The following is a 22,305-nucleotide window of genomic DNA, read 5'->3' as shown; positions in this document are numbered from 1 at the left end:
GTCAAGTTTCGTTCGGAAATTAGTACGTGAAATGCCATTTTCTGTTTAGGTCGACTAAATACGAAATTTTTAACTTATCGTTCCTTATCCTTACTTGTAAATTTTTACACAGAATTGCAGAGTAATTCATAGATCTTATTATTCCCTGTTTGAATTTGTTAATTCCCAATTTGATTTTGATAGTTTCCAATTTGAACTTGAAAAGTTATAGTTTTGCCACGTTGGCGTTGGTCTGTATTATTGCTATTACTTTGTAAAAATTTATCGAAGATATGAAATTTGTATACTTTGTACATATTCGAATCTCAAGGATTAAGTTCTGAAATATCAGGACACCATTTATATCTAGTCCAATGGATGTGAATGGTGGAACCCGATTTTTCTGAAAATCTTGATCAATTCACATTTATTCGGATGTTTGTATGAACACCCATTATTGAACAGTTTCCCTTCATGTAAAGTACTCAATAAATTCTATTAATTTTGGTCCATCGATGGAAATCATTTCAAGTTAGATCAAAAAGCGAACAACCGTATGAAGAAGTACCCACTATTTTTTATTGGCCATATTGACCTCAAGCCTGGAAATTTTCCCACGTAATCGGCAAAAATAACGTAATCTCTACTAATCCAACTTGATTGGAAAATTTTTCGACCGTGTAAAAATAAGGTTGTTATTCCAAACTAGTCGCATGTAGCCAGATACGGAATGAAAAGCAATATTCTAGACCTTCAGCCTTCAGCTTCGAAAAAAGAGTATATAGTATTGGTTTGTTTGTCCTCCAAACTGAAGTTATTGGTGGAGAGAAAAATTCAAGTAACGAATTTAGCCGATTTATTTCTATCAATCGTTCAAAAGGAGCAATACAGTCCTTCATGTTGTCAAAGCATTTGACAAGTGGAAAAGGTCACATAAAATAAATATCGATCATATTCCGCTCCAAATATACCGAGTGTCAAGATTTAACGTTTATGGTTCAGGGGGTGATTCTAGAGGTCAAAATAACTTGATACCAATTTCGGTCATAAAAGGCATCCCACAAACCCTAGAACCTCTTTCAAAACCTCCAGAATCCAGTAAATTTGCGATAGACAAGGGCGGATTCATTGAGAAATGTGCATACAAAACAGGGTAGATGGATGACACCGACCTGCTCCTTGATAAACCATTTTTTATGGGTATACCAGTATTTGTAACCAAGATACAGGCTGATTTACTAATTTTCTTCATTTTTTCAATTAATTATACCGTATTAACGTACCGTTTACATTTTTGTGATAGGTGATTCGTATATTCTTTGTCAGAATTAACATTATAAAAGGAGTCTCGTTTCAGCTCCAAAATTTTAATGAGTAATGAGTAACACCCTGTATATCAATATTTTGAAATTTCATTCACAAAATCACAAATTTGGAAAGAGCAGGAAAAACAAGTAAGACTGAATGCATGTGGTATTTCCAGGAAATGATCGCTTTTTAGAAAATAAAGAAAAATTTTTTTACATTCGTTGGTAACTCGTTAGTAACTATTTCTAAGATCCGCAAAAAATCGAATACTGGGTGCTTGTGAGGTTAGCACCTAGCAGAATGCGGTGTTTTTCTACCAGTATCTTTGAGGTACAAACGAAAATGTTGGTGTTATAAATAGTTACTAACGAGTAACTAATGAATGCAAAAAAAACTTTTTAGAAAAAGTTGATGCTAACTTCACTCTAGCTGGAAAGATAATTAGGAGCGATAAAGAAAATTCTAGTTATTTGATTTTCTTTTTTGTTCAACCTTTGTAATGTATGTAGATTTGTTCCAACGTTATTATTGTTACTATTGCTAATATAAAATAAAGTTAGGATTTCTTCGCCGTGAAAATGATTACCATTTTCCATTTTTTCTCAATGTTTGCGATAAACATATGACATGATAATTTTCCTACGCATACAGGACTCAATTATTGTTAACAATAATTCGTTCAATAATGGACATGTCTTTTCGTATTTCAATGAAATTGGGTTCCAGTAATGGAGAAAATAAGAAGGAATGGCGATTTCATGGAATTACCTAATCTAGAAAAGTAATATTTGGGGAAGGCGATTTTAAACTTTGAAATTGGAAGAAAGAGCAAATACATTCAGTTTTAATGATTTTGTTCCGGTCTTCCGAAATTTGTGAATAAAATTTTCAAATATTGATATATGTACAGGGTGAGCAAAATTGGTGATACCTGAATTAACTACAACCCAACGAGATAGAGGAAAATACATGACACATAACGTTCCTCTTTTTTCGAGAAACTAATAATGCTATCAACCGCATTTCTCTATGTTTTGTTTTTGTTTTCGAGTTGTAGGTCGAAATTAAAATTTCAACTTAGGTCATTATCTCCGTTTCTGTTCAAGCAAGGATGTTGAAATGAAAATATTATAGAGACACTTTTTTGATAGCAATCCATTGTAGTGTAGTTTAAAATGAGTTAGAAAGAATCGCCATTTTTTTCCCGTTTCAGAAATATATCATACAATAACTATAACCAACTCGATGATATTTGCACATGCAAACCTTTATCTTCTTAGTATATATAGGTGATCATACCTGCTCAGTAGAAATAAGAAAATTATATTACCTAAATTAAATTTACAAAAATAAAAAAATTTCAGTAGAATGGTCTCAGAAAGTCAGAAAGAAAAAGATTGCCTTTTAAGACTAAGGTAATTCGACATAGTATTCCTCCCTAATTCCAATCTCGTTTCAAATGAATATCTACGTCAGAGTATCAGATTATTCTAGTTTATCGGCAACACTGTAAATTCAACATGAAGTTATTTCATTTCCTCATTCCAGTAATGGGCGCTTGATCTCATGTTCCATTAAAATTTCGATTTCCTGCATATTCTCTCCTTATTTCACCTTTATATTCGATTTCTGTAAGTACAATTTGCATATTCTGAATTTATTCCGAATAGGATTTTCAACCTTATCATTCCATATACGATATACGTGAAAAACTATCAGTTCTCCAAGGATTCTTGCTCGCGTTTCTGTTCCTCTGGTGTTTGATTATTCGGAGTTCGACAGTTCGAATGAGCATAGTTGCAGTTGTTGAGCAGTGGCGTACACGAAAAATATAAAATCCATTTCCTTTCGTGGAAATTGAATTATCCAGTGAAGATACATCTGGGAATTCCGAGATCAACAGCAGGGTCTCTTGTTTAAATAAACATTATTATTGCTTATAGCTTATATCATTAGATCTTACGCCTTCCATATAGAGTTTATCTACTTGAAATAGAACAAAAAAAAGATATCAAAACTTCACTAAAACTATGATATTTCGTAAGATAATTTTAATAAATCTCTGGCCTGAAGAATAAAGAAGCAGAAGGCAGCTTCTACGAAACATTGCCAGGGTGTTATTGAGTACTCTTCCTTTTGTTTTACAATTTCCTGATATAATAATATATAGATTATACGAGTAATTGTTATTGTATTTTGGAAATTTGCGGAATGTTCTTTTTGCTATAAAATGTTTAATTTGGGTTCAACGAAATTATGCTCTGTAGATGAATAATATAAAAGGTTTTTTCGTCTCGCCCTTCTTTGGAGGTGATTTGGCATATTCTCAAGATGGAGGCTGGGTTAAGAAGTTTGATGGGTTTTGGAGAGAGCAATGTAGTCTAAAACCTTTTCAATCTAGTTATTTCACTAGAATAGAAAAAATAAAAAAAGAGAATGTTAGTGTTGAACATATTGATGAACTATTACTTTAAACACGCTGACGTTTATAACGAAAAATTTATTGTTTTTGATTATGAGTAAAAATGGTTTAAGAAGCTTTACGGATTGATTCAGGCAGTGAACGATAAGAATATTTCATAAATTTTTTATTCATGATAAGAAAAAATTCAGCATTAGCGAAATATATTGTAACGTCCTTGAGTAGCAAGTATATATATATAGCAAGTATAAAGGAGTATACGTTCCGAACAAAAAATGTTTGTGTTTGATATTTCCTTCTTCAAAGTACAACGGGTAAAGTTATATCTTTAAACATTTCTATTAAATATTTGTACCTACATTTCAACATGTAGATAGGTAAGTGACAACACAGCAAAACATGGTTGTTGGTATATTGTTTTTTTTTTTCTTATTTGGGTACCACACCTTCTAATGTCGAAGGTTGGCGAGCAATAGGGCAATTTGAAACTTCGAAACTGCGGCACGAAAGAGTTCTGATGTGGTGTGTCCATACTACATTCTGGGGTTTTTCGTCCTAGGTCCCTCCACTGATCAGGACCTCTGTTATCTTGAATCTTCCCTGGATTATCAGCAGCAGCAGAGGGAATTTCTGGTTGTGCATGAGATGTCCGAGATATTCTCACTTTCTCGTTTTGATAATAAACTGCTCCACATGAGTTAGGGATATTGACTTAAATTGTAAAAAAATATAGTTAAAATAAGATTTTTGTGATGAAAATTCATATTAATATGATTTCAAGTTGCGAATTAATTTTAGCCTGTAGGTCTGCAGCGTATACAGGGTGGTTAAGAAAAATCGAGTAAAATAACGAAATTTTATTCCAAGAGAATTCAAGCATTTTAACCCCGGGGTTCATAAAGCTTGATCGGGGAATCAACGCTTGATTGATGAATAGACGTCAATTTGTTTTCAACGGATAACTGAGTTATGATCATCCAGAATATTATTCTCGCATCAAATTATGATGTTCATACGTCCATTCAATTATTCTCAATTACTACTACTTCACTAAATTCAGAAATGAAAAGGATTCAGTGATTTCGTTTTAGAAATCGAGTGACTGTCAAATCGTTGATCGAACAATCAAAGTTTTATGAAACCCGCTGTAAGACTATCAATACAATGTATGGCCTCCACGGGCATCAATAACAGCTTGACATCTTCTTTGCATACTACACACGAGGTTTTTGAACATTTCTTGAGGAATTTGGTTCCATAAACGGGGCAGAAGCTCTCTCAGATCATTTAAGGATTCTGGGGTAGGTTGATGATTATCTAATCTTCTTTGGAGCATATCCCATGCATGTTCTATGCTATTCAAATCTGGTGAGTGCGGAGGTATTAGTAAATGTGGAATACCAAGCTCCTCGCGCGCATTCTCAACTATGGCTGCACGGTGCGGTCTAGCGTTATCGTCTAGAAATTGAAAATTTTCACCAATAGCAGCGTGAAAATTTGGCACAACTTGTGATGATAGTTTTATTGTCTGAAATATAATTAAAAGAAGGTGGTACTTTTTTCAGAATTCAATTCCTGTCTGCATGCCGCTAAAATAGTTATTTTCCTATCAAGTGCGGAAAGTGATATTTGCCCGCACGAAACTGCCGTTGCCCGAACGATGCGAAGCAGAGTTCGGGTAAGCAGTTGAGTGCGGGCAAGACACTTTACGCAAGAGTTAGGAACAATATTTTTTCTACAAGCGCTTGAAATATATAAATATATCCATTTCACGAAACAGATCATATCTCATTTGATTAATTCATATATAATGACAGACGTAATTCTGCATGTCATTACTATGGGTTTCTCATCGTTGACGTTCTATGCATAGAAACATGATAGAATTTAATTTACTCTATAATATTTGCGTGCGGGAAAAACCCCTGCTAATCCATTCCCGCACGCAAATGCGTGCGGGAAAGAAATAGCAGGCGTTTTTCCCGCACGTTTTGGGAAAGTGACTCTTTGCAACTTGGAATGCGTGCGGGAAAAAGGTTGAACGCGCACGCTTGTAGAAAAACCTTTTTTTCATTTGGCACAACATTGTCAATGACATGCTCCCTATTAAGGCGGTCATATTCCCAGGACAAATGTGTAGATCTGTGCGCCCGTTGAAACGTATTCCGGCCCATACCATAACACTACCCCCTCGGAATGGATGGACATCTTGGACATAACGACGATTACGGGGTATCCGTGGGATTATTCTTCGAGAATCTGAAAATCGTCCATATCTGGATTCATTGTCCATTCCAGTCTTTGACGACGCTTATGGTCACGTGTTAATGGAACTCCTCTCAATGGACGTCTAGAACCTATATTCACCTCTCCCAAACGTCGTCTGATGATTTCGATGGAAACTTGAACCCCATCTGCATTTTGAAGAGTATTCCGTAGAATTCTACATGTAGGGTTTCTTCTCGCCGAAACGGTGATAAAACGATCCTGAGCAGGTGTTGTTTTTCGTCGCCCACCAAGCCTTGGTCTTTCCAACACGGAACCTGTCTCCCTGAACCTATTCCAAAGTCGAGATATTAACACTTTGGCTGACTTGAAGCCTTTCCGCTACAACAACCTGAGTAAGGCCACCATGTAGCATTCCGATAGCCCTATTAGCCTCAGCGTTTGTTAATTTACGTCTTGGCATTTTGAGAAAACTCCTTTCAAATCGAAGCCGTTGATAAACTGACTTCATTTCAAAATAAGAACATTCATGAAGCATATGCAAAGAACCAAACTTCAGAAAAAGGGCGACCAGATTGACGAAATGTCTCATACTGATTTTAATTGGATCGATTCAAGTTGTTATTGAGTTTTATCTGATTTTACAGCGATTTTCTTGAAGATTACATACTTTTGAAAACTATTGAATACGATATCCCTAAATCTTGTGGAGCAGTTTATTCATTAATTGCATTTCGGTATTTATTATATTCTAGCAAAACACTTCCACATTCTTCACTCTGTCCATCCAAGAGATATACCATCAGCCTTTAAGTCCAACTTTCAACAGCGTGTTCCTGTTGCCCCTTTTAACGTCCATGCTTCCAGCAGGGGCTATATTTGACTCGTACAAATATTTTAACTGTAGAATCTTGAGGTAAAAAAAAGACTTTTGTCCTCAACCATTTCTTCCGAATCGGCTTGGTTTGAAATATATAGGCTGTTGAAAAACCTTTAAAAAAATTCATTTTTTGTTCTCACAAACGGTTTTTTCGAATGAAATGAATATCGAAATATAGTTTTTAATTTATTTGATGAATATTTTTTCGAACACAAAAGGATATCACCCATGTCTTACAGTTTTCTCATTATGTACCATAAAAATACCAAAAATTCAAAGAACCGAACTCTTGAAACTAAGTTGGAAACTATCTAATGAATATTTGAACATTTTTAGTCCGGGAGGCACGCCCTTTTTTCAAGGAATTTCATCCCGGCTGAAATTAATACTGTATGTTGTAGTCACATTGTAAATGACGAAACTGACCGTCAGCTGGTCAAGTAGCGGTGGGTGCGCGCGTGGGAGGCGGCGGAACTTGGGAAAAAATGCAAAATTTCAAGTGATTTTATCCCGGCTGAAATTTTTATATGTAATATTAATGTTGAATAGAAACAAAATAGTGAAGTCAGCCGATAGGCGGAGGGTGGAAAATACGTCAGTCGAGCGCGTGAACTGGGGAAAAAAATTTGAAAGTCAAGTGATTTCATCCCGAATGAAAACACCTCCATATAATTTCTTACATATATGGAAATATAAAAATGACCGTCAGCTGCGTGTCTAGCGGGGGAAAGACCGTCAGTCAGATCATTGAAAATTCCGCGCGCCGTATAAATGCATGAGCGCGCTCATACATTTTTGCTCTGACTGACGGTCTTTCCCCCGCTAGACACGCAGCTGACGGTCATTTTTATATTTCCATATATGTAAGAAATCATATGGAAGTGTTTTCATTCGGGATGAAATCACTTGACTTTCAAATTTTTTTCCCAAGTTTACGTGCTCGACTGACGTATTTCACACCCTCCGCCGATCGGCTGACTTCACTATTATGTTTCTGATTAACATCAATATCACATATAGAAAATTTCAGCCCTGATAAAATCACTTGAAATTTTGCATTTTTTCCAAAGTTCCGCCGTCTCCCACGCACGCACCCACCACACTTATTTTCAAAGAAGCGCTCGTTGAATTTTTAATAGACGATTGGTTAAATGATCACATGGCATCGTGGATTTGGAATAAAACAGTTTTCGTAAACTATATGGAATGCCACAAATATGAAGTGGAACAACGTAAAATTCAACGAGATCCATTGTTAACGTGTCCAGGTCACGAAGAAGCAGACTCATATATGGTTTTCCATGTCTGTCACTTGAAATCTGATGTTCATGTAACTCCATATGATTTCTTACATATATGGAAATATAAAAATCACCGTCAGCTGCATGTCTAGCGGGGGAAAGACCGTCAGTCAGAGCAAAAATGTATGAGCGCGTTCATGCATTTATACGGCGCGCGGAATTTTCAATGGTCTGACTGATGTCTTTTTTCTCATTAGTTAATCAGCCTACGGATATTTTAACATTTATATTTATTGAAACTATGATTTCGATCGATATCAAGCGGGTTTGTTACGATTCACCCATGATACATGTAGATAAAGCAGCAACATCATATAACATACTTAATTATAGTATAGTATATTTATTTCATTTCTACAATTAATTTACATATCACAGATATGTCAAAATAAAATAGAAGCATGTCAAAGCAACAACAAAAAATATATCTCAGGAGCAATTTTTCTTTTTACAAAATTCTCTAAATTCTTCCAAGTTATAAGGTTCACACTAAAGTATGTAGCTGTAGCTGTGAATCCTTCTCCGAAAAAGATCAAACTGATCGATGCCTTGCAAATTCCTTGGTACGCCATTAAATAAATTCAACGCTGCATAATGGACATTTTTCTCCCTTAAAGTTGAGGAGTGTATGGGATAAAAGTAGGGTTCAGTTCTTCTTGTGTTATTACCATTCTTACAGTCCTCAAAGTAATACTGGTGCTTGTGGAGAAATGGAAGTAGTCTACATATGTAGAGACCATAAAGTGTCAGAAGGTTGTTTTTTCTAAAGTGACCCCGAGACGATTCTCTATGTTCAAATGATAGTATATAGATCTTATTGCACATATGCAATAGGTCATTCATATTTTTATTAATTCGTTATCAACATAATCAACATTCAAATAAATCGGTAGGTACAGGTAAATGTGCTTGGCTCCAAAGGTGGACGATGTATGCCGTTCGAAAGAAATGTTGGTTCAGTTCAGCCTTAGAGGGCGGGAATAACAATCCGTCAATTGTGCGGGCGTGGGAGACGGCGGAACATGGGAAAAAAAGGAAAAATTTCAAGTGATTTTATCAGGGTTGAAATTTTCTATATGTAATATTGATGTTAATCAGAAACATAATAGTGAAGTCAGCCGATTGGCGGAGAGTGTAAAATACGTCAGTCGAGCGCGTGAACTGGGGAAAAAAATTTGAAAATCAAGTGATTTCATCCCGAATGAAAACACCTCCATATGATTTCTTACATATATGGAAATATAAAAATGACCGTCAGCTGCGTGTCTAGCGGGGGAAAGACCGTCAGTCAGAGCAAAAATATATGAGCGCGCTCATGCATTTATACGGCGCGCGGAATTTTCAATGATCTGACTGACGGTCTTTCCCCCGCTAGACACGCATCTGACGGTCATTTTTATATTTCCATATATGTAAGAAATCATATGGAGGTGTTTTCATTCGGGATGAAATCACTTGATTTTCAAATTTTTTTCCCCAGTTCACGCGCTTGACTGACGTATTTTCCACCCTCCGCCTATCGGCTGACTTCACTATTTTGTTTCTATTTAACATTAATATTACATATAAAAAATTTCAGCCGGGATAAAATCACTTGAAATTTTGCATTTTTTCCCAAGTTCCGCCGCCTCCCACGCCCGCACCCACCCATGGTATTGAAGCTGACGGTCGGTTTCGTCATTTGCAATGTGACTACAACCTACAGTATTAAATTCAGCCGGAATGAAATTCCTTGAAAAAAAAGCCCCTGCCTCCCGGACTATTTGTAAAAAAAAGTTTTCTTCATATTTTCTCGTGTAATGCGCAGTTTTCGACGATGTTCGATGTTCAAAAATAAAAAGTATCTATGGAATTTGAAAAAATGGGTACTTCGGCTAAATACCTACGCTGTTTAAAAGATTCACCGATGTGTATTGTCACCGATTTAGCTATTTATTCTGAAGTTAATCTTGTTTCTTCAAGGATGGCACAGCTCATTATGAAAACTTAAAATGGCTATATCTTTTTATCCGGGCCGAATCAGAAAAAATTGTATACGAGAAAGTGTTTCTTTTGACCGCAAGAATCTACTTTTGAAATATTTGTACGAGTCAAAGACTCACCCTGTATAGTTCGGTTGGGCAGAGGAGTTGTATCAGAGGAGCGGTTTCATCTTTCTGGATGTTTGCCACGCTTGTTCAATTATGCTCTTAATTTCTGCTTGTCTCCAATCGCAACTCATGTATATTAATGATTTGAAATGTAGAAGACTATTCAATAAACCACAAAAAAGGGTAAGGTTTACGAATACAAAATTTGTTTGAAGATTTTTCCATGTGTCATGTGTCGGATCATTCAAAATTGAATACAGATTCAGAAGTTGTACAAGTCTAAGAAAATCGATATTTTGAAATCGAAATATTCATTTAGGTTATTCTCGAAAGAATGACCATTTGATCATGATTAACCTCATCAAATGCTCGGATGATTCCGCCAGAATATTTATAAAAGTTATATAAGTACCTATCAGTTCAAATTTTATTTAATCTCTCCTATTACCTAGTCTTATTACACAACAATACTATCATGAGTAAATAATAGAATCAAAAACAAATATTTATTTTTTCATAATGCAACGTTGCAACGTGAGTTGATACCGATGTGATTTTTTTAGGAGTAGGTATTGAATAATCCAATTAGAAACCTACATAAAATGGAGATTTTGGAGGAATTCCGATCATTGATTCCGCAAATGATGAAGGAGAAGGGAATTGAAGATTATGAGATTGATCTGACTGGAAATTCAGGAATTGGAGATGGATATATGGGGGATATTATATTCTTCAAGGTAAATGTCATTCTTGTTTATTATGATAGTGTGCTGATAGGATAGCTGGGTCAGAGCAATAATTGGCATAATGTTTGAATATGATTTCCACAATTTGATTTCTAATTATTATAATGTTAGTTGATGAACCTTTTTGATTTCGTTACATAATTCATAGATCTTATGCTAGTTCGAAGCACTATTAGTATGGCGAAATATAATATCCTAACGCCACCTGACTCAGTGGCGGATTTACCATAGAGGCTGAGTAGGCTGAAGCCTAGGACGGCAGATTTTGGGAATCGGCAAATTTGGGGACAATTTTTTTTGAACCCATTATAGAAACTGAAATACTTATATTTCAAAGCTATTTTAATATCTATCTACAAGAAGCAAGAAACTTTTTTGATATTCATATTTTACAATGAAAAATTAATTTTGGATAACTAAATCCATTCTCAAAAATAGGGTCTCTTGTGATTTCTTGCTAAAATTCACGGTATAAAAAAATAATCTTGATGATAGCATGAGTCGTAGAGGCTGGATTCATTTCTGAACTAGAATTTATCTAGTGAGCGGATGTAATTTTGATATGACAACTGGCTAGTTTTGATTAACTTTGATTCAGTTACAATTATTTGTTGATTTGGCTATCATCTTGAGAATTTTGTTACATACTCATTAAAATGATTGTGTGCGCAAACGCAGAAATGTTCGATATGCACTTTGTTTACGGTCTGTTTTTCTGAAAAACCGTGAATTTTCGCAAGATACTACAAAAGACCTTATTTGTTAAGAATGGATCAAGCTATCCAAAATCAATTTTTTTATTGTGAAATATGGATATGGAAAAAAGTTTCTTGCGAAACAATGTTTAGGGGTGGCTTTCAATAGCTAGCACTTTCAATCATAGAGGAATAGCATCGAAAACTTCCTCGCATAAAATATCTGCTTAATTTTATTCTTGTCAGTTTTTCGATTTTCAAGAAAAAAATCAAAAACTGCTTTTCAGGTGCCACCTTTAGGGAGCTGTAACTAAGCAGGGGGCTCAGAAAAAAATTTTTACATTGAAGATCCACCCTTTTTTTACAAAGAATTTAATTTTTCGCAACTATTCCTATGCACCATGTAAATATTATATTTGCTGTTTGTTTTCGTCCTTGCTACTTGTTTTTATAGTTGCTGAACTAAATGCTGAACTTTGAAAAATTTGAATAGCCTACTGGCGGCAAGTATGTAAATCCGCCACTGACCTGACTGAAAATTAGGACAAACTCATTTCACTTTCCTAACTCTCAGAGTTCTCAAACTCTCAGATTCCAGGAATCGTATATCATATGATAACCAAGCAGAGAGAGAGAGAGCGCTCGAAAAGTTCGAATTTGTGGCATTGCCTAACCTTCTCCTCGGAAATCGAAATCATAAAGGCATTTGGCGTTCTGACAGGTGAATAAAGCACTAAACTAATTCAGACTCATAACACCTGCAGATATAAATTTCATAAATGATACATTCTAAATCTATGGCAAGCCAGCATTACTCAAACTATCAACGGAAATACCATTTCGTTGAGAAAGAGCAGATACTCGCTATGGTTTCGTTCCCATTTGACCTCGCCAGAGTCACACAACTCATATCTCGACGAAATTGGAACGAACTGATATCCCTTTTATGTATGTAGTTGGTATGGTGATGGAATAGACCCTAGCGCCATCTGATAGGATACGAGGACCAGCACAATTTACTTTCCTAACTCATTTTTACTCTTTTGCGCATTGTTCAGGTTCAACGCAGATCCCCTATATGCCCCTATATAAAGGTCTAATTTTTTGTGTATATAATATATCATTTTGAACGTCAGCAATACATTTTTGTATAGCTACTTTACATGGATACAAGGATTTCCCCTCTTATATTAAACTAACACGCTAGACTAAATTTCAAATTTCGCTCTTGGACTCTCCTATCATAGAGATAGAAGAAAAGAGAAGAAAAAAGAAGGCACAAAATTCATATCTTCGGTACTTATTTACATACTTTTTCGCGAAAAAGTGTTCTATTGAGTAATGACAAATCTAAAATCGATTTATCTTCATTTTATCAAATGCAATGCATATGATATTTTTTATCATTCAAATAACTATTCATTCTACTTCAAAAGTTGTATTATATTATATCATACCATATTTACAGGGTGAGCCATTGATGCGTACAAATATTTTAACAGTAGATTTCTTGAATTCAAAAGAAACACTTTTTTCCTGTACATTTTCTTTTGATTCGGTCCTGATAAAAAGATATAGTATTTTAAAGTTTTCATGATGAGCTATGACACCTCTGAAAAAACAAAATTACCTTCAGAATAACTAGCTTAATTTGTGACACTACACATCTATGGATCTTTAAATTAGGGTTGTATACACCCAACCTTCCAAATTTTTCAAATTTCATAGGTCCTTTTTAATTTTTCAACATCCAACTACTCGGAAACGGCGCATTATAAAAGAAAATATAAAGAGTACTTTTATTTTACAACACATTCAAGTATTCACTAGATAATGTCCAAGTTGGTTTCTTTGAATTTTTATGGTACGTAATGGTGATAATGAGAAAACTGGAACATGTGGGTGATATCTTGTGTTCGTAAAAGATTCATCAAATAAAAGAAAAACTATATTTCGAAATTCATTTCATTAGATAAAGCCGTTTGTGAGATGGTATCTCAACAGCCTGTATCTTTTAAACCGAGCCGATTCGAAAAAATGGTAAAGAATAAAAGTGTTTGTTTTGACCACAAGAATCTACTACTAATATTTATACGAGTCAAAAACTCACCCTGTATACAGGGTGTATTTGAAGTTGAGGCTTATTTTTCAACAGAAGGTATAAGTGGTCAAAATCAAAATTACCTATACAAAACTTTCAAAATGACAAAGTTGAAAAAAAAATTGAAAATGATTACTGAGAAAGATGCTAATACAACCCTAGACCGTCTGTTAGCTGAATTATCAAAGCAAAGCAGTCGAAAAAAACTTATCTCCTGATTCGATCTTGTAGTTTCGTTTAAGATATTGGCTCGTTCGATTTATGTGGTAATCAAAATGTAAACTTAGGATTGCCGAATTGTTGTCATTATTCTTCAGTTACTTACACTATTTTATGAAATGGCTCATTTTGATACCAACTTAGGACACAAGTGTAAAAAATAGATATAATACTTCAAAATCTCAACAATAAAATTCGTCCAAATTATTCACGAATTTTTTCATAATGGGCATTACAATCTTCTTGTTCGAACATTCCAACAATCGTCGTAAAAATGGGATGAAATGGGGAAACATCATAGCACTTTTTCAACATAACTAACATAAGCACTTTCAAGAAACTGCCTCGATTTTCTACATGTTTTTTCACCCTGAATTGCACGATACAGCAATTATGATTCTCTCAAAAGTGATGCATCTAATCCGATGAACTTGGTACTGAACCATTCATTCTCCAGACATATGTTTATGTTTTGTTTCGTTTTTTCGATGCCAGAGTCCCGTATTTGAAATTCAATGAAATTTTGTCGAACTTTTAGGGGTTGTATATCAGCCATCTTGGATATTTTATTTAGACAATTTTTGGTTAAACGACTTATTTTGATGAGTTCTACCTTCTGTCAAATAAAAACCTCACCTTCGAAAATATCCTGTATATAATATATATTAACGATTTCATCCCCATAATGAAAAAGGGTACAGAAATAAATGAACAAATCATCCTCAGAAACAAAAGATCTAACCATTACTAGCAGAAAAAGGTTTGGATGCCTTGAAAAAACACCCTCCAGGTAGAGGGTGAATGACAAACTCCACAATTATACAAGAGAATTTGCGTAATTTAAGAAAATTTAATCATTATTTAAAGAATCATATCATAAAAAACTTGACCTATTTTTGTAAGAAAAATTTTGTTCTTGTCTTTTCACTCACTACTTATAGTAGTCCAAGATCCCAGAGCGACCAGACATAATTTATTTTCACACAGATGAAACTTTAGAGTCTCATGTGCTTTGAATACCTGCGAACTTGTGGCGCTTGCCTAGTGACACCTGGGCAGATACCAGGTGGCAAAGGTAACTTAAAATAAGTGTTACTTAATTTATTTTCTCATGGCTGATTTTTATATATGTTTTGAAGAATATTATTCTGAAGTTATATTATAAGTGACAGACACTTTCCATGGGCCAAAACTCTTGCCAGACGCTTTGAAACTGCACAAAAAAAATGAACTTCACTAATTTTCTTCTCGATCTTAGGATAGTCATCCTAAACTCCTATTTTCCAAAAAAATAAATAGGATTAACCAAAATTTCGATTATCCGAAATCATTGTGGTCCGCATTATTTCGGATAATCGAGACTTTACTGTAGGGCCTGTCCCCCTGTCCATTAACTTTTTAAGAATTCGAAAGAAAATACTATCCCATTGCATCTGAATTAACAAGGGACTATGAATGCAGTCAGTAGGTTTATTGTGTCTAAGTATGTGCTGTGTATGTGCAAGAGTTGATACTCTTAGGTATGTATATGTGCCATGTGCGAGCAATGTACAGTATACAGTAAATAAAAGAGACTCCAAACAGACTGTGAAAGGGACCCGAGTTACCACTCTGAAACGCATGCATAGTGTTCTCTCGCTCACACTCCCGGCTAAATAATTTTCATGTTTAGGGCATGTTGTTCACTACTATTTGTCTGAATGTGACATGTGAAAATAAGTAAATAAGTTCATTTATTTTTTGTGCAGCTTCAAAGCGTCTGGCAAGAGTTTTGGCCCTTGGAAAGTGTCTGTCACTTATAATATAACTTCAGAATAATAATCTTTAAAACATATCAAACTAAGTTAAGTAACACCTATTTCTAGTTACCTTTGCCACCTGGTATCTTCCCAGGTGTCACTAGGCAAGCTCCACAAGTTCGCAAGTATTCAAAGTACATGAGACTCTACTGAGATCCTAAAGTTTCATCTGTGTGAAAATAAGTACTGTCTGGTCGCTCTGGGATCTTACTCTAAAGGTTTGCTTCCTGTAGCACGTAGTATACAGATGTTTAAACATATGCAGGTTGAATCGAAAACCGACAGCAAAACACATCACCTCGTCATGAAGCTCGCCAAAAAGAGTGAAGCTCTCAGGATGAACACCAACTTGATAGAGAATTTCAGAAGGGAAATCTTCATGTACAATACAGTTTTCAAATCGATCGAATCGTATTTTGCCAAGGCGAAACCGACTGTTAAAGTGTTAGAATATGTTCCAAGTTTGTTTTGGTCATGCGGAGAACCTGGGAAGGAAGCGCTAGTATTCAATAATCTCAAGGCAGATGGCTTCACCAGTTGGAAGAAAGGAGAGCCTCTGGACTTCGAGCATACCGTACAAGTAGTTAGAAACATAGCAAAATGGCATGGAGAGGTTATGGCGTATAGGGACCAGAACCCGGATCAGTTCCAGAGTTGGATACCAAAGCTTCAAAATATAAGGTAGTTAATCAATTTGTTCGTTCGTCTTATCCCAACCTGTATTGGTTAGACTTCTAGTGATAAGTTAATCAGTAAATTGAATGGCAAGGTGGATCTACGATCTCCTAGAATATACAGGGTGTCTGTAAAGAAATGCGAAGGACTCAGGGAGATGATTCCTCGATGAAAATAAGCACAGGTACTTTCTATAATTTTTCTTCCAAATCGACCTCCCTTACAAGATACAGTCTTTGGAAGGCAATGACGAGTTGACAGTTTTTGATTTTTTTACGGATTCTAAAAAACACTGAGTCCTAAAACTATACATGATATGAAGCACAAAATAGATGTTACTCACACAATTTTTTTAGATTTCATAACTTTATTATTAAGGGTTGAAAATAACAACCCCTTATGTTTTTCCTTCAAAAATTGTTTTCAATTCTTGGGAAAAAAAGTCTCTTGTAAAATTTCGATACAGTGAATACTTTTCTCGGAATAAATAGAACTCACAAGCAGTTTTGATCACCGTTCATTCAGCTATGTGAAGCTGGCACCCCAAATGCGAATTTTAAAACAAAAATTCCAGGGTCGTTTGTCCATCGTAGGTCCATGTTTGTCCGTCCTTTTTTTCATTTGTCCAGGCACCGTTTGAGAGATATGGGAAAAAAACTTTTTTCGGTGCATTTTCTGAGCAGCACCCCCAAATTGCAAAAACTTTTTTTTGATGGTAAAGATCGTTTGTCCAACGTAAGTCCACTTTTGTCCACCCAATTTTTTCATTTGTCCACCCACAGAACCGAAGAAATCAACCTTTTGAAATTTTGGAAAGTGTGAAATTGGCACCGAAAATTTCAGGGTCGTTTGTCCATCGTAGGTCCATGTTCGTCCACCTTTTTTTTTATTTGTCCAGGCACTGTTTGTGGGAAATGGAAAAAGAAGTTGTTTCGGTGCATTTTCTGAGCAGCTCACCCAAACTGCAATATAAAGTGTTTTTATAGTAGAGATCGTTTGCCCAACTTTAGTCCACTTTTGTCCATCCAATTTTTTCATTTGTCCACCAACAGAACCGTAGAAATCAACCTTTTAAAATTTTGGAAAGTGTGAAGTTGGCACCCCCAAATGAAAATTTTTGAACCAAAATTTCAGAATCGTCCGTCCATCGTAGGTCCATATTTGTCCACCTTTTTTTTATTTGTCCAGGCACCGTTTGAGAGATATGGAAAAAGAAGTTGTTTCGGTGCATTTTCTGAGCAGCTCACCCAAACTGCGAAAAACTGTTTTTTATGGTAGAGATCGTTTGTCCAATGTTAGTCCACTTTTGTCCACCCAATTTTTTCATTTGTCCACCCACAGAACCATAGAAATCAATCTTTGAAAATTTTGGAAAGTGTGAGTTAGCACCCCCAAATAAAAATTTCTGAACCAAAATTTCAGGGTCGTCTGTCCATCGTAGGTCCATGTTTGTCCACCTTTTTTTTCATTTGTCCAGGCACCGTTTGAGAGATATGGAAAAAAAACCTGCAGTTCTGAATCTAAACTCGCCAAAGTGTGTTCGGATTTATTATGTTTCGATTTGGATCTTGTTTTTGAAATTGAGAAAGATCTATTTCCTGATGGAATAAAATTGAACGAATTTCCCGTGGATATTGAGGTAATACATGAAAAATATATGCTAGGCGGGGTGATTGTCCATTATCCCCAACACTTTATTGCATTTACAAGACGGGTTACAGGAACTTGGACAAAATGCGATGATATGTCACGAAAAGTGCAATCAGTCAAGGACAATATTTTTGCATATCCAGTCATCGCCATTTATATCAAATGAGGAAACTGATAAATTAATGTAGGTACTCGTAGTATTGTCCATATTTTTTGTTTAAAATAAATAATAGAAAGGAAAACGGATGATCAAATTATTTACCCATATATTCCCCATAAATTGAAAAACATCAACAAATCCTTATTCGCAATTTTTGAATTGTCTGATGGAGGATAATTGGTTTTCTTACCATCACATTATATTCCATTCCATTTGCGAATGGTACCTGGACAACTGAAGAAATTCGTAGACAAATATGACCCGCGATGCAACAACGTTATTCTCAATAAATTCGCAGTTGTTGGTAAAATTACGAATAAAAAGAATATAAAAAACAAAAAGAAGGTTCATGACTAACTCGCCTTATTGGAGCGACAATTCCTTCGGAATTGTTGTTTCCATTTATATTTTATATTCCAAAAAGAATATATTCGCTTTTTTTATCAATAAAGCATATGAACCAATGAAAATTTTGGTTGGCCAAACGTGACTTTGGACGAACGATTCATATGGTGAAAAATATTCTTTAGCATTTTAGGAATAGTCAACGAAGAATTTTGATTAATCAATTTTTCATCCCATCTTTCTAATGGAGTGTATACAAATGCAAATGAATTTTCGATGTACCATGAACCAGCGAAAGACAAACGAACCTGAATGTTTGGTTCGAAGATTTGCATTTTGTGATGCCAATATCACACTTTTTTTTTAATTGTTTTTTATGGTTCTACGAGTGAACAAATCAAATAATTGCCTAGATTGTAGTGGAATTGCGGAAAACTCTTTTCCGCAATAGGGTGGCACTGCTCAGAAAATGCAATAGAAAAATTCCCTTTTTTATATCTCTTATACGGTCCCTGGATAAATGAGAAAAAAAGGTGCACAAATAGAGACTTACGATGGACAAACTACCCTGAAATTTTGGTTTCAAAATTCGCATTGGAGGTTTCAGCTTCACACTTTCATCCAAAAGTTTCAAAGATTGATTTCTATGGTGCTGTGGGTGGACAATTGAGGTAATTGGGTGGACAAAAGTGGACTTACGTTGGACAAACGATCTTTACTATAAAAAACACGTTTTCGCAATTTGGGTGAGCTGCTCGGAAAGTGCACCGCAACAACTTTTTTTCCATATCTCTCAAACGGTGCCTGGACAAATAAAAAAAAGGTGGACACATGGACCTACGATGGACAAACGACCCTGAAATTTTGGTTCAAAAATTTTCATTTGGGTGTACCAGCTTCACACTTTCCAAAATTTTCAAAGATTGATTTCTATGGTTCTGTAGGTGGACAAATGAAACAATTTGGTGGACAAAAGTGGACTAACGTTGAAAAAACGATCTCTATCATAAAAAAACACTTTTTCGCAATGTGGGTGAGCTGCTCAGAAAATGCACCGAAACAACTTCTTTTTCCATATCTCTTAAAAACGGTGCCTGGACAAATGAAAAAAAAATGTGGACAAACATGGACCTACGATTTACAAACGACCCTGAAATTTTGGTTGAAAAATTTTTATTTGGGGGTGCCAACTTCACACTTTCTAAAATTTTCAAAGATTGATTTCTATGGTTCTGTGGGTGGACAAAAGTGAACTTACGTTGGACAAACGATCTGTACCATCAAAAAACCATTTTTGCAATTTGGGGGTGCGGCTCAGAAAATACACTGAAAAAAGTTTTTTTCCCATATCTCTCAAACGGTGCCTGGACAAATGAAAAAAAAAGGGTGGATAAACATAGACCTACGATGGACAAACGACCCTGGAATTTTTTTATCAAAAGTTGCATTTTGGGGTGCCAGCTTCACATTGCTGAATGAGCATAGAATGACTACCTCCCGCTAAAATACATGCACTAACTGTCTGCCCCATAGACCTATCGAAATTTTACAAGAGACTTTTTTCTCCAGAATTGAATAGGAAACCATAGGAGAATTACATTTTTCGAAAATCTATCCCACGAAAATTATTTTTGAAGGAAAATCAGAAGGGGTTGTTATTTTCAACCCCTAATAATAAAGTTATGAAATCTAAAAAAATTGTGTGAGTAACATCTACTTAGTGCTTCATATTAGGTATGGTTTTATGACTCAGTGTTTTTTAGAACCCGTGAAAAAAATCAAGAACTGTCAACTCGTCATCGCCTTCCAATTGTACCTTGGAAGGGAGATCGATTTCGAAAAAATTTATAGGAACTACCCCTGCTTATTTTCATTGAGCAATCCTTCCCTATGTTTACAGACACCCTGTAGATCAGAGTATCGGTATTTTTCATCAATTAATCAAGTGGGATAGCTACAAAGTATTGATAGATATGCTATAAATATCAAAACCAAATGCAAGTCATATATTGAGAACGAAAAAAGTCAGTTAAAAATTTCCAATCCATCTTTATGCAGCGCTGTTTTTTCAAGAGGCGTTACTTTGGTATTACCGGCATGCTATCAAATCACTTGTTTCTCTTGAAATTATATTTGTCATTTGCCATCTTGCAAGGAATTTTACAATTTGATTCGAAGTTAATTTACCTTTTTATCTTCATGCATGGATAATAACGGCCACAGGAAATATTGTAACGAGATATCAGATCATATGATTCATATTCAGTTCAATATTTTTCAGTTTCTCAAGAATTGGATTGGTTGGATCACAATTCTTTATTTTCTTATAGGTACGAGCTGTTGGTGCAGTTGGGTCTGATGAAACATGCCCACAAAAATTTCAGAAAGGTAGTTCAAATGTTAGAAGAAGGAGGCGAGTCTGAATTGGCTGAGAAATTCAAGTCTTTGCAAAATAATCTGGACCAATATGCACAAGTAGCGGATGACGAAAAAGATAGACTTGTCATAACGCATGCTGATTTATGGATCAACAACATCTTATTCAAATTTCAAGTAAGCATTATTTCCAACTAACCATAGAACTCACTTGAATAAGAAATATGAGGTCTTTTGATATTTACAGGAAAATACGAGTACAGCAATTGAAAACAAATATTTCGACTTTCAAGTAGCAAATGTGAATACGCCCGTCGAAGATTTAACTTTCTTCATTTACGGCCACTGTGATGATATTGTTTTGGATAAAATAGATCTCGTGATGCACGATTATTACAATACTCTCTCGCAAACAGTGAAGAAGCTCGGAAGTGACCCGGAAAATATATTCAGCTATGCAGATTTACTGAAGCACTGGAAGAAATATGGAATATTCGGTGTTATTTCCTCCATCGAAATCATCAAACTTCAGTTGTTACTCGATGAGGAGGTGCCCAACCTTGACACAATATCCGAAGGACAGTTTAAGGACATTTCAGACGTCTTCAATTTTGATATGAAGAACGAAGATTTGTACTTCCAGAGACTACTCACTTTATTTAGGCATTTCGGAAATAAATTTCTCTGATCGTAGTCAATACTTGCTGTGATTCATATCTATATATGTATATATACTAACTGACAAAGAAACTGCAACACCCAGACGGAGCTGTTTAAATTTAATTTTTTTTTGTTGGTAAAACATAGATAGTATAGCAAGGAGTAAATGATTAAAATTTGGAAAGAAAATCGTGAAGGTTTTTTCATAAAAACATTTTTTGGTACTTAACTGTTACCTCTTTCGGTTGAGGAAAGACGGCAACGATTACAGTGGTGCAGAGAACGACAACATTGGAATATGGGATGGCATCAGGTCTCTCATCTCGATTCTCTTTAGGTGCACATGATGGCCGAAGAAGGATAAAACGACGTCGAGGAGAAAGACGTGAACCTCATTTTGATGTTGAGTTGTAACATGACAGCGCAGCGTTACCTTCAAGAAATAGTGGAGCCATATGTTCTCCCTTAACTAAACCGGCTCGAGAATCCAATATTTCAGCAAGATATGCTTCATGCTTATACCTCATGCTGCCAGAGTTAGTTTAAACTCTTTTGAAGCGACCCATGTGAATCTTTTGCCATGGCCGCCCAGATCCCCCGATCTTTCGCCCATAGAGCATGTTTGGACATCATGGGTAGAAGGTTTGGAAATTTACCCCAGCCCCCAAGGACT

General features: G+C 35.4%; 2 protein-coding genes across 4 annotated transcripts in view; one reads left to right on the top strand and one right to left on the bottom strand.

The window, feature by feature from the left end:
* LOC123316357 (guanylate cyclase 32E-like) overlaps positions 1-22,305 on the bottom strand; it is an 88,389-nt gene that overhangs the window by 62,786 nt on the left and 3,298 nt on the right. The window lies entirely within an intron of this gene.
* LOC123316360 lies at positions 2,802-21,665 on the top strand. Its single transcript, XM_044902403.1, has 6 exons — positions 2,802-2,918; positions 10,257-10,261; positions 10,779-10,943; positions 16,032-16,447; positions 20,927-21,149; positions 21,220-21,665. Exons 3-6 carry the CDS (start codon positions 10,809-10,811, stop codon positions 21,658-21,660), a joined length of 1,215 nt encoding a protein of 404 aa, XP_044758338.1. The 5' UTR covers positions 2,802-2,918; positions 10,257-10,261; positions 10,779-10,808; the 3' UTR covers positions 21,661-21,665.

This window comes from Coccinella septempunctata, chromosome 7, assembly GCF_907165205.1.
Source record: "Coccinella septempunctata chromosome 7, icCocSept1.1, whole genome shotgun sequence".
Taxonomy (NCBI): domain Eukaryota; kingdom Metazoa; phylum Arthropoda; class Insecta; order Coleoptera; family Coccinellidae; genus Coccinella; species Coccinella septempunctata.
Note: the sequence above shows the minus strand (reverse complement) of the source record. Positions and strands in the feature narration are given on the sequence as shown.

Coding starts and splice junctions, on each gene's coding strand:
- LOC123316360 (XM_044902403.1), top strand. CDS start 10,809: ATGGAGATTTTGGAGGAATTCCGATCATTGATTCCGCAAATGATGAAG. Junction 16,448..20,926: donor CCAAAGCTTCAAAATATAAG/GTAGTTAATCAA, acceptor ATTTTCTTATAG/GTACGAGCTGTTGGTGCAGT. Junction 21,150..21,219: donor ACATCTTATTCAAATTTCAA/GTAAGCATTATT, acceptor TGATATTTACAG/GAAAATACGAGTACAGCAAT.